The sequence below is a fragment of the Embiotoca jacksoni genome, unplaced genomic scaffold (assembly GCF_022577435.1).
Source record: "Embiotoca jacksoni isolate LCO1_2020_lvr unplaced genomic scaffold, fEmbJac1.0.p SCAF_38, whole genome shotgun sequence".
In the NCBI taxonomy this organism is placed as follows: domain Eukaryota; kingdom Metazoa; phylum Chordata; class Actinopteri; family Embiotocidae; genus Embiotoca; species Embiotoca jacksoni.
In genome coordinates, this window is record NW_027185390.1 from 2,553,601 (window position 1) to 2,566,704 (window position 13,104).

Sequence of the window (13,104 nt, forward strand, 5' to 3'; positions counted from 1 at the left end):
GAGGATGCTGAAATTTGAAGATGTCTGACTTTGAGATTAGCAAACAAACTATACTAACCCACAATTTGTTGTTTTTATATGTTTTGTTTGAGTACAGATCATCAAATAAGACATCTCTTTCTAATTCCGGTCTTTTTGGTAAGCCAAGTTAATCGCCTGCTAGCTTTAGCTTCATAATTAGAAATGAGGGCGTGCTAATCACCTAATTTCTTGTTCCTTACAATCAATCACCTTCAGGTGTTAAATAAGGTTTTCACCTCAAATTCCTTCTCTGAAAGGAGCAGTTTAGAGGATTTAGTGGCATCTAGTGGGGAGATTGCAGATTGCAACTAAATGAACCTCCCTCTCACTTCACCCTCCTCTTGTGACTACGCAGGAGAATCTAGAGTGGCTGTGAAACTCGCGAAAACATGAACACCCCATCTCTAAGAAGAGTGTTTGGTTTGTCCCTGTTGGGCTACTGTAGAAACATGGCGGCCGAGGTGAAAGAGGACCTGCTCCCTGTGCAGACGTGAAGGGCTCAATCTGAGGCCACGAAAACACAAGCATTTTTAGTTTCAGGTGATTCTACACCAGGGGTCTCCAGCACTTTGAGATATTTTCTGTCTCCACAGTTACACTAAATAAATTACGCTAAATGCATACTGCAGTGCGTGCGACTCTCGTGTTGCCAAGCTGCTTTGAAAAGTGCGAAATGAAGCGTCCTAATATACGATGTAACTCATAAAATCCAGTGTTTCCCCTTCGAATGTGACCCCCCCCCACCCCTCCTGACAGAAGTCAAAACCTACGTATGCGTGTACAACCGCCACGAGCTACTCAGAAACAGCTTGCGAACTGCTGGTATCTCAGGTCGGAGACCTCTTTTCTACACTAATCAAACCATAAACGTGAATATAAGATTCAATTTCTGCCAATAGAGTCCCTTAAATCCTACAAACTGAACCTGAAACTGGAGCAGCAGATGCTCAATCACTAAACAGTGCACTAAACTGACAAATCAAACGTTTTACTTGCTTGCGTGAGTCTCTAAGTGGGTTCAGTACCTGCTCTCTGAGTGTACGCTCGACATGTGCTGAGAATTATGTGCTAAAGCTTTCTGATCCAGACTCGATGTGCACTTTACCTTCCTGGTGCTGCCTTTGCTTCCCTACTGCGTTTGGCCGCAGTCCAAAGGTGTTTCCAAAGCTGCTCAACTGCTCTCAAGATACGCACACACACACACACACACACACACACACACACACACACACACACACACACACACACACACACACACACACACACACACACTAATCCAGTACCTGTGAGTGTGTCTGTTTTGGCTGAGTCCCAGAGGAACACAGGGATTGAGGTTGACTTACATCACGCGGGCAGATACGGCTGAGCCTTTATCTCCGGAAAACTGTTCCAGAACACGAGGTGAAACAGACAGAAAACATCACGCCAGTATCAACCTTTGACATTAATTCAGTTTGACAATCGCGTTTGAGTCACATGTAAAGAAAAAAATATCGGTGTGCTTGCCTGATTTGGTCAGGAGGAGTTGAAAACGTGTATTCTCTACATATTTGAACTTGACACCACAACTCAAGGTTATAGTGATCAGGTTTAAGTCTGATCGATTTGCATTTAAGGAATAGTTCACATTTTGAATGAAGCATCATAGTTGCACTGAGTAAAGTCGAGTAAAGCTGTTCACAATCTCTCTGTTGAGGTAAAAAAAAAAAAAAAGACACGAATCTGTAGGAACTCAGCTTCACGCTGATGTCAGTTATGACAACCACACGTCCACAGCTGCCCGAATGATTGGCTGCTGCTCCAAATGAGACTCCGCCTCCGCGAGAGAGCAACCAGTCAGCAAACAGATCAACGCCAGAGGGACCACCTAAACAGAGAGAGAATGTATGATAGAGCCAGACTTCATCCATCCATCCATCCATCCATCCATCCATCTCTCTGTCTGTTTACCTTGGTCCTGTTTCTGGCGATGTGTGTGTGCGTGGTGATGTCACAGGATGTGATGTCCACTGTCAGCTGCTCCACTCGGTAGATGGCCTTCAGAAGAGCTTCCTCACATTGCGGCTCCATGCGAACAGACAGCTTCTGAAAGGAGAACAAGCGAGGCTCGATTTACTTCCAAACTTGTTTATATTAAACCTTTTATTGTTTATTATTCAGTGCGCTGTATGTAACCACGGTTGAAAGATGGTCTCATGACAGATAAATCGTTCCCATATAAGTCATCTATTTTGCATCCTCAAGAAGAAAACTGATGTTCTGCACTGAGCTGGAAAAGTTTCAAAGAAAGAGAGTTTAATTGTTGCACAAAAGCAGAAAACCATCTCTCAAAGGGGACCTAGATGCACGAAACAAGGTGTTTAGGAGTTGTGTCGTCTGAAGACAAGTTTTTATAAATTACAGAAATGTAACATAACACACCCAAATCTCCAAATGAAGTGTCGGCAGTTGAGTTGAATTGTGGGTAATGTAGGAGCCAGGTTTTAACAGGACGAAGAAGTGCCCTGAAATAACCTGTGTTGTGACTTGGCGGTGTATAAATAAATTTGAATTGACTAGAAACCAACCAGAACGTCCTCTTCACAGAGTGTAAAATGTGCGGCGAAAATGAAAAGAGTCAACCACGACAAAAGAGAAGGGAATAAATGAGAGAAACCACAACCAGGAGTTTCACTGGAGACTCTATTGATAGAAAACTCAAACACATCAGGGTAGAGGGTATTTCATGTGCTGTCAGCAGTGTCATCTTCTCTACCTGGAGTAAACGTGTGGCTCTGCGGTACAGTTTGCTGTTGGTGACCTGCACGTCGATCATGTGGTTCTGGTATATCTTCCCCTTTAAGACGTGAGCTCCGGTGCTGACGGCGTTCAACACCAACTTAGTGGACAGCTCCCACTGCTGAGAGAGAGAAGCAATTGATTTTCACTCCTCCTACATGTACGTACGCAACACTGAGAGGAAATATAAAAACATTAAAAAAATAAACAAAAATAAACTAGAGAAATCAAGAAATGAGAAAAACTGAAAATCAATAAAGATTATTCTTCTTCTGGCATTTAAGCAGACAAGCTCTCCTTCTGTTCAGTGTATTTATTTCTTTATGTCTGTCCGACCAACAATAATGCAGTAAATGAGGCAAAACAGTGCTTTGTCATGCTCCAGTGAGTTAGATGTGTGTGTGTGTGTGTGTGTGTGTGTGTGTGTGTGTGTGTGTGTGTGTGTGTGTGCACTGTACCATGTTTAGTAAGTTCCCTGAGGCAGGAGGCGGTCCCTGAGCCCAAGTGATCTTTAGGCTGGATAAACACAGACTATTGATGTCATCCTGCAAAACAAACCAATTCCAACTGTAATAGATAGATTTCCCCTCAATAAACACGTTTCTAAGCATCATATTTTTGCGTCATAAAGGAAATTATGTGAGCAGAAATATGGAAAATTATATAAGTTGACAAACTCTAAACAGATAGATAGATAGATAGATAGATAGATAGATAGATAGATAGATAGATAGATAGATAGATAGATAGATAGATAGATAGATAGATAGATAGATAGATAGATAGATAGATACTTGTTGTATAGTAGCTGCGATGTCTCCCTCAGCCTGATGATAAACAGCATGGAGGTCACACGTCTTCTCTCTCACCCTGCGTGCCAACTTCGCCACCTCGCTGACATCATCTGTGGAGAAAGGCTGTCAGAACTCCTGCCGATTCGATTTGGACACGATCCAAACATGAAGAAGAATGTTGTCTCACCACAGTGTGCGTAGATTAGTAGGACGGTGTCCTTGTCCGTGAGACGGGGCAGGACCGACTGCAGGAAGTCTTCATGAGCTATGCAGAACTCGGGGCCCTCCAGGAAAAAAAGACAGAAACATGTTGTGTTCACAGAAAACTGGAGTTGTTTTTTTCACACTCTGACACGGAGGTGTGGATTCAAGTAACAAGAGAAAAAAGACAGGATGTGTCCATGCAGAACAACTGCCTTTTCCTATTCTTCCCATATCGTGCTGTGAATCTCTGACATTTTGTTCTGCCAGCTCGCTTGCACGCTAACTGTAAATGAGCAAAACGCTGCCACAAAATTCTCTACGCGGATGTTCACGGGGTCCAACGTTCCCCAGATCAACCCGAACAGACGACAGCCCGTGTCATATCAAGCCAATTAAGTGCATCTTTTCCACGTTTCCACCGTGTGTCACACACATTTGGGGAAAACTGGACCCAAACATTGGATCCCAGGAACATCTATATCGGCTCTGAAGCAAAACATTTGAAGCGGTTGATTTACAGTCAGCCAGCCCGTGTGGAAAGGATAAGGCTACCCTGTCAATGCAGAATTCACACAATAAATCCCAATGTTTGTCATAAGCTGCGAGCGCTGACCTCGTTACTCCCACACCGAGCTCAGCGCAGCGGTGAGTGTCGAGTGGACAGAATAACCACCCCGCCTCGGGGAAGGAGGCCGAGAAATAGATGCCGGAGTGAATAATTTAGACCACGGAGCATATTAATAAAGAGGCTCCAGTGAATGGACTGATATTACACATCCAGTCAAACAGTGTTTCACACAGCAGGTGTATTTTATTCTAATCCTGCTCCGGGTTAATCTACAAGTCACACGCTGCAGACAGATGTGTCTCTCCAGGGTGTTAAAACAAGACCTGGATGTCGGTTTAATTGGATTTCACTAGATTTCAGAAATGTTAATACGTTGTATGTCCTGGTTTTAAACCCACAGACGAGCAGAAATCTCCATGTGTGCTAGTACTAGCTGTACCTCTGCAGAAGAAGATCAAACAAATGTTAAATCGCTACGGTGCATTGTTAACGATCCTGCATTGTGTTTAATTAGAGTTTAGTTTGATGCAGTAATTACGGATTAATTCTAGCGGCCCTGCTTTTGTTTAAAAAGATGTTAATTCGTGGTTTCCCTTCACACACCAATGAAGATAAGGGACCCTCATTGTTGTTCAGCTCTGTGTATCCTCCGCTGATGAAGCCTCGAACATCTTCGTAGTCTGAGACACACACACACACACACACACACACACACACACACACACACACACACACAGAGATACAGGAGATTCATCACCCACTGTATTAGATTTACTAGATGTTAGTGTACAATCTACAACCGTACAACAACAACAAAAAAAGCTGGGACGCCATGTAAGATCTGAATTAAAAACAAAATGTAATAATAATAATAATGGTAATAATGGAGTAATCTTTATTCAAGCACATATTTTTCATAAAACAATAACATTTCTCAGCTTCAACATTTGACATGTCGTCTTTGGTCTATTTTAAATTAAATATGGGTTTATGCGATTTGCAAATCATTGCATTATGTTTTTATTTACATTTTACACAAATGCTCTTTCGGATGCAAACGAAGCCGTGCTAACGAGTCCATCGCTCGGGTCTCACCTGCTCCGAACGTGGGGATGCACTCGCTGGCGTCAATGAGGCCCAGCAGGGCCAGGGAGCCCCAGCCGAGGTAACACACCCGCCCCCCACACCGTAGACTGAAACACATGCAGGACAGCGGGGAAATGAAGTTCCAAATAGGACGACGCTGCTGATCCGCCTTGAAAAATGTCATTATCGGACAGTTTCAGAGGCTTTTCCACTTTGAAACCCCGCAACAGATCGTCGCACATGTTAGTGACGCTGCAGAGGCTTGTGGTAAAACTAACTGTTGAGTTTTAAGTGACTGTTTCACCGATTCAACTCCTTTTCCGAGTCCGTTTTACCGCGTTAACTTAAGTTCGAGGCCACGGTAACAGGTGTAACACAGGATGTTCTACCTCCGTGCAGCTGCCTCCACCAGGGCAGTAATGCTCTCACTCTCAGAGTATGTGACATCCACCGTCCTCTCGTAGGCTCTCATGTGCTGCAGGACACCGCTGTCAGAAAGAAACACAGACAAAGGAGATCATTTCAAATGCATCCTTACGTGCATGTTATATATTACCTGAAATATATTTATTTCCCAAACTGAACCAGCTGCATCCAGTCAGATTTATTTTACTCTGAAATGACCTCTAGAGGTCAGCAACACACAATGGAAACAGAGTGAAAAGGCAGCTTCTGGTCTACACGTTTAAAAGCTTCTGTGGTGACGCTCAACCTGCCGCTGCTTTCAGCTTCAAGGACACTTCAATAACTGCCATGTGGGGGTTTTTAAGAACGTGATACGGTCCGTCTTTGTGCTACAGAGCCATGAAGGGAAACCACTTATGGAGCTTAGCGTGAGCGTGAAGTGTAAAGAAGAAGAAGAAGAAGAAGAAGAAGAAAAAAAAAAGGGGGAAACAAAAAGTGTTTATTCAAAATGACTGCACAGAAAGAGCAGAAATGAAATGATACGAAAATCATCACTCGTACCAAATGGCATCAGATACATTGATACATGTGACCGACAGATCAGCAGTAATGTGAAAACCTTGTCTGGGTTTTTCAGGTGGCTCTTAGAGAAGAGTGGCTGCCGCCTGACGGCTGCAAACACAAGGAAGCACTTAGGAGGCTGTTTGCAGGACCTCTGGGTGCAGAGCGAGGATGTTTGGAGGTTATATCAGGTAGTGTTGTTTAGTTTAATGGGAGAAGTCAACACTGCTGTCCACATGTATGGATTCACTGATGCACTTTTAAGTCTATTAAAAACAAGTAAATGGCTCTAAATCTTTACGTGTTTTATGACGTGATGCCACGTCTTTCATATAGATGTTGTGATAGTCGTGCATTTCGATCTACAGTTGGTTCTCTGTTTATTGAATCATTCATTTGTAAGAAGGAGTTAAAAGTAACACTTCAAGTACTTAAGGTTTGACAGAGTGTCATCTGCTTGGCGATGGAAATGTATACGGCGCTACCCAAGCGGCAACCAACAGTGACGTCACCCGCTGGCTCGTGAACGACCGTTATGAAACCTGGAGTTCCGATTTTGGCCGGCGCCATCTTGCTCGTTCGGAGCCGTGTGGAGTCAGAAGTGAGTTGGTATTTTCATTTAACGGCAGATTAAGCCATTCGGAAAGTTTTGCGAGTTTCTCATCGGGCTTACTTGTACGTGATGGGGGTGTGCGAGAAGGCGGCGGCGTGAGCCGCCGACAGGACGACCTCCAGGAGGATCTTGGTGGCGCTGCCTCCCTTCATCCTGGAGGAGCCGCTGATGGCTTCCGGCTGAGCGGACACACACATATTCACACACACACACACACACACACACACACACACAACAGAGTCACTGGACACGGTATGAGGCACACATCTCCCCCGTTTCTAATTCTGAGACTTGACACAAATGCAACCTGAACAGTTAGCGGAGGAGAGGGAATAACGTGGATGACGAGTACCCCGACTGCTGGGTTGATGAGGAAGGCCTTTTGTGTTTCGGCGAGCTCCTGCATCCTTTGGACCACACTGAGAAATGTGAACGTGCAGCCAGACATGGGCTCATCCCTGCACAGTTAAACGGAGCTTTATTAATGTTAAAAAAATTTTTTTAAAGAGAAACATCCTCTGGAAGAAATGGGAACCCTGCGCACGCACCTGGCTTGATGTGCAGGATTGACGCCGACCAGAACGGGAGTGAAGACTTCAGGGTGCTGCAGGCAGAAGTCCAGCTGACCGGCTACGAATGGAGCCTGCAGGGCCAGAAATAAAACACCCGGGAAACACCAGCAACACTAAAATACTGCAAAAAAAAACCAACTCCGAAAAGTTCAGCTGGAGTTATCCTCAGATTTATATGTCGCTTCAGTCATGAAATGAGGCAGTAAACTTCCGTGACTCACAGATAATCCACACGAGATGCCGACGAACACGACTCGCTTCTTTCCCTCACAAACCTGCAGGGGACCGAGAAAGGAGGTAAAAACGGCCGCGTTTACAGCCGTGCTCCGAATGACACACTTCCCTTCATAAACGCGCCGATTGCTTCCGTCCAGCAGCAGTAGTGAAAAATAAGCACTTTTGCAACAGCTGCAGCTTCCTTTGACGCTTTAATTTGAACATCTTTACGTCAGTGGTCCCTCCCTTCCTGTTTTGTAGCCAAAATGGGGACCGCTGAGTGTGAAAAGTGTCCTCATCCTGGTACTTGTAGTGCACTACATGTTTCTGCACTTGACAGTCTGAACGCACTTGTGCACTCAACGTAGTGAGTGTTACTACACAAGTGTGCTATTTGGAACACAATGACATGGCACACACTTAAACACACACACACACACACACACACACGCACACGCACACGTGTTCACACAAAGTCCCTGACCTTCTTCAGACTGAGCATGCCCAGTGTGGCGTCGTCTTCGGGAGCCTCTTGGGAGGAAAGCAGAGCTCTAAAGAAAAGAAGAAAAGTGAAGCATTAAAGTTAAAGGGAGAAATAAGAACACAATTATACTCTTGAAAATGAAAAGTCGAATCCTACTTTTGAATCGATTGTGCTTTGTTATTGACAACAAAACGCGTCTGATGTTTGTGACCCAGATATCAATGTAAATACTTTTTTTTTTTTTTTTCCACAAAGTAAACGACTACAGCTGGTTTTTATATTTATGAATTTTACTATATTTAATTCTATAAAACAACCTGTCTCCTCCTGCGATCATGTACGAGTAGACCGGACTCTGGTTCAGCTGCCTCAGCGCTCTGTTGAAGCCTGACTAACGACACACAACACACACACAACACACACAACACACACACCACACAGGAAATCATTTTTCCACAAAACAAGGGAGATCTGATCAGATGATTTGATTAAGCGCCATTTTCTTGATCTTCCTGGCATGGTCTGCTCTGCTCTGTACGCTTTATCTTCGCATTATGAAAAGTTAAATTGGTGTTGTTTCCTGGTTTCCATGGAGACAATTTTAGTGAGGGAGCATTTGAGGACAGCTTCTTACTGCGATGAGGAAAGCCAGCCGACCGGACGTGCCACATCCGCTCAGCACAACGAGGCCGTCCTGAGGATCCTGTTGAAGAAACCGAGGACATATTAACCAGCGTCTGACGGAACAACACACACACACACACACACACACACACACACAAAGACAGACTGATGGAGGCGATACCTTGACAACGAGCTCCACCCTCTTGGCAACCTCCATCAACGTTGTCACCGCTCGGACGCCCAAAAGCCTCTAAAAACGACATTCAAAGAATCACTTCCTGAAGGGAAACTTTCAGGACAGGGTTGTTTATGGGGCGCCTGTACCTGGTAGGTCGCTCCCGCCTCTTCCTGAAACATCTGGGCGTCACAGAGCCGCAGCATCCTCACGATGCGATCGGCCGGAGCTCGGTCGATGTCGCGCGTCAGGGGATTGGACTTCTCCGAAACAGGAAGTGAGGGCTCATAATCTGGGGACTGAGAAACACAAAATGAGATTAACGGGAGTAATTTGAAGCGGCTGCAGCCTTCAAACTTGAATCCAACCGTTTTAAAACGTAGATAGAAACTACACATTTAAAAATTCCGATGCTAGTTTACGCGCACTGCCTTCTATAACAAACAATAATAGAGGATCAAGTCAATATTTTTGCAGATACTTCCCATATATTTCTTTAAATTTACCTCCCATTCACGCATAGTGGAAAGACTACAAATCCGGTGTGATCCCGCCATCGGACACAAGTCTGGTTTTTTGTTTTTTTTTAACCGTTTGTCACAACAAACGTCCCCCGCGTGCAGCGTGTTTCAGCAGTGAAAAATGAAAGCCACGAAGTGCACCGCTCTATCTGCAGGAACAAAGTCCACTTCTGGACCTTTGAGACCGAGGAGTGAAAGGAACACAAACCCACAACAGCACCTATGGACTAATGGCAAACGTCGTCCCCGCACCTGGTTTTTTTTGGTGTTTTTTTGTTGTGTTTTTTTCAGTGGACAAACTGTTCTTGCTTTGAGGGAATCAGAGGTAAAACATGTCCAGCCCCTGATTCTGGATCACAAAATGCAGCTCAGCCGGAGCAGCTTCCAGCAGAGATCAAACTGAAAACGCAGCACGAGACAGATTTTTCTGAACCCCCCAAAAAAAAGAATACTTAAAAAAAAAAGAATCCTTGATCTCAGCTCAGAGAGCGTTGGCTCAATATTAAATATGAATTTCCTTCCGTGTTTTTTTTTTTTTTTATCAAACATGCTTTTCAACCCTACAGCAGACCGAAGATCCGAGCGATTCTCAGCAGTGAGAAAATATTTACACCAGAGCAGATTGTGGAGTCTAATACGTTCCATCACACCTCCGAACTCCCACCACCGTCTCTCGTAACTGCCGGCTAATTGCCGTCAGTGACACTGTGGTGAGGACATTTTTCACATCGTGTTCCATCAACAAAGAAAAGACTAATATTATTTCTCCTCACACCCATTACTCATCCTTTTTTTTTTTTTTTTTTTTTTTACATAAAATTAATTTTAATTTTTCTCTAGAGGCCCGTGACTCTCTGCAGTGATGCATTTGTATTAGTCATCACCGACTAACGCTGATTATTAATAAAGTCAGACATCTGAGGTACAGTTTGGTGTTACCCTCTCTGAGTCAGTCCGACACCAGAGCTGTGCGTGGGGCCGCGTGATAAGTCAAAGCTGGGACATTCACAATTTGACGGCTGCAGAATATTCAGTGTTTATGAACTTGTGCTTAATAAGTAAAAGCGAGGTAACTTTAACTTGTTTATTGGAAAGAAGAAGGGAGAAGAAACCTCCGTCTCCCGGTGCTTGTGTCCCCTCTCTCTTCCCTTAATTAAAAGCACATATTGAAAATGCTTCCTTTAAATCAGGCAAACCATAAACTGGCTCATAAACAGCCACAACTGCTGGGAAAAGACAAACTGCCCTGATAAGAGCTTTAAAGCAGGTCCCAGTGGGAGAAAATAACTCTTGAGTGTTGTACTTCAGTGTAGTTCGGAGGTAGTTGTGCACATTTTCATTTCATTCAGACTTCCACTCCACTACATTTCAAAAGGAAATCGACAGCTTCAGTTACTGTGAAGATGGAGATTTGACATAATGGTTCGATACGAGAAAAGATGTTAAAATACAACTTATTGTTAAAGGTGAATCCAGTGGTTTCCAACCTGTTCGTGTTCTGATATCTTACCAATAGCAGTGTGTAGTCAGGGTTTCCAATGGAGCCGAAATGTACTGCACATTTAACAGAGGGAGGGAGGAACAGGAATTTAATGTTCATTTTTGCCTGGAGCCTCCCTGCAGGTTAAGAAACATTCATTTGTTAATCTACAGCGTCATTTGCAAGAAGGATCATTTATTTCAATCTCATTTAACTGAAGGGATCTTAAAGGGTCGAGGACCTGTCAAGGGAGGGGGCCTTACTTCAGACATATTAACATGAAACCAGCTCAGTTTCCAGCCGCGGGAACCCGGAGTTCAGCGGCCAATCACGGCCCAACTCTTTAATTAACCGCAGCTATAATCGTTTTTTTTCCCCACCGTGCTGGAAACGGATGGTGATGAGGCAGAAACGCACAGGGCACGGTATCTTTTTTTGTTGTTTTTCTCGTCTGTCTGCGACGACTCGGAGCGGCGAAGTAGGCCCTGCTGCATTTTTTCACAAACCGAGCGCTCCCTCCTCACTGAACGATGCAGCAGCAGACTTGCTGACCAGCTGATAACGAAGTCTGAATTTATACATAATACAACCAGAGGGGCTCAAACTCTTGTTCTCTTCGTGCCTCGGCCGCTCATTTCTTTCCATTTTCAGCTGGTTTGTCCATTTCAGCAGCTGTTTACGTGGTGTCTGTCCAACATGTTGATAAACTCCGCTTCACCCGAGCTGACCTGGTCAAAGGTCAAAGGTCCTTCGATTTGCGAAGACGCTGCCGGACCTTCCCGTCCCGCTTGTTCTCGAGCGTTGTTCCCAATTCTTCGACAAATCGCCCCTCCCAACGGAGCGAGAAAAGCCATCAACACTTAAGTGGCTCTTGTCATTATCAGCCCTAAAACCCTGGAAGAGAAAACGCTTCGTGGAGGGTGTGGGGGGGGGGGGGGGGGGGAATACTGTTGTTCCTGCTGCCTTTTTCCTCTCCGACATTGTCACCACATCCAAGTTCAAACCAACGTTGTTTGATGCTGCGAAAACTAACTGCATCGTATTAAAAATACAACACCCTACATTATATATATATATGATTATATAAATGTCCTGTTTTGTTTTCCCTCCGAGTTTTTACTGACAAAAGTATTAAAGCGAGGTGAATAAAACAAACAGGTTGGACTTTAAGAGGCTTAACTTTTTACTGTCAGCCTCCAGTGATAAAATATAGATAAGCGTGTCCATTTTATGCTACTTTATGCCGCAATTAACGACATTTTAAAAGTAAATATTGTGCTTTTTATATCATTATCTGACCGCCTGAGTTAATATTTACCCCATTGGGTTTTCTGTTGTTCATAAAGTCGGTTTGTAGATTCAGCTGCAACGTCCTGTTAAAAGGGAGTTGTTTTTTTTTCTTCCACCTGTTGGAGGTTTTTCTTCCTTAAAAGGGACGTTTGTTTCCTCCTAGTTTACGTGCGAATTGTCACTGCAAGCGACTTGAAAACAAATGGTTCCTACATGAATCTTCCTCACAATCGTATCCTCGGTGGTTCTGCTGCCGGATGCGAACGCGTCCTCCCTCCACCGCTGTCGGACTCTTGTTCGGAGGCTCGCTGGTCGTCGGCGTCCTCTCCCGCTGCGCTCGCATTATCTTCAAGCCTCATTTAGAGCCAAAATAACAACCCAGCTTTTGTGGCATTTCGGAAAGCACATTCCCAACAATCTGAGCATCGTCAGTGCGTGCCCGGTTTTTAATTTGCTAATTAACTTTGTACGGATTGTGCTTATTTGAGAAACACTGAAGTGAAGCGGGAATCTTTCCTAATTACATCCGCACCTTATCTGACTCTGTCCTCAGTCGCAGCCTGATTAAAACTCTCCCTCTGTGTCTTTGTGATTCCCTTCAACTGCAAAACAAGGTCATTGTTTTGATCATTTGTGTTTCTCTGCTGATGATGATGATGATGCTGCTGCTGCTGCTGCAGCTGCCTCTTCCTTTCTGGTTTTTTTTTTTTTT

General features: G+C 44.3%; 1 protein-coding gene across 2 annotated transcripts; it reads right to left on the reverse strand.

The window, feature by feature from the left end:
* Positions 1-1,518: 1,518 nt before the first annotated feature.
* gckr (glucokinase (hexokinase 4) regulator) lies at positions 1,519-11,207 on the reverse strand. 2 transcript variants are annotated; one of them, XM_069166432.1, is made up of 19 exons: positions 9,608-11,207; positions 9,251-9,400; positions 9,108-9,176; positions 8,937-9,005; positions 8,620-8,693; positions 8,303-8,369; positions 7,824-7,877; positions 7,579-7,673; positions 7,383-7,488; positions 7,091-7,209; positions 5,841-5,939; positions 5,461-5,558; positions 4,969-5,045; positions 3,781-3,877; positions 3,594-3,703; positions 3,258-3,344; positions 2,777-2,920; positions 1,972-2,103; positions 1,519-1,888 (listed from the first exon to the last, which is right to left on the reverse strand). In XM_069166432.1, the coding sequence occupies exons 1-19, from the start codon at positions 9,656-9,658 to the stop codon at positions 1,775-1,777; spliced, it is 1,812 nt and encodes a 603-aa protein (XP_069022533.1). In that variant the 5' UTR covers positions 9,659-11,207; the 3' UTR covers positions 1,519-1,774. The 2 variants fall into 2 exon arrangements, with proteins under 2 accessions (XP_069022533.1, XP_069022532.1); XM_069166431.1 differs by having other exon boundaries at positions 1,972-2,106.
* Between the last annotated feature and the right edge of the window lie 1,897 nt (positions 11,208-13,104).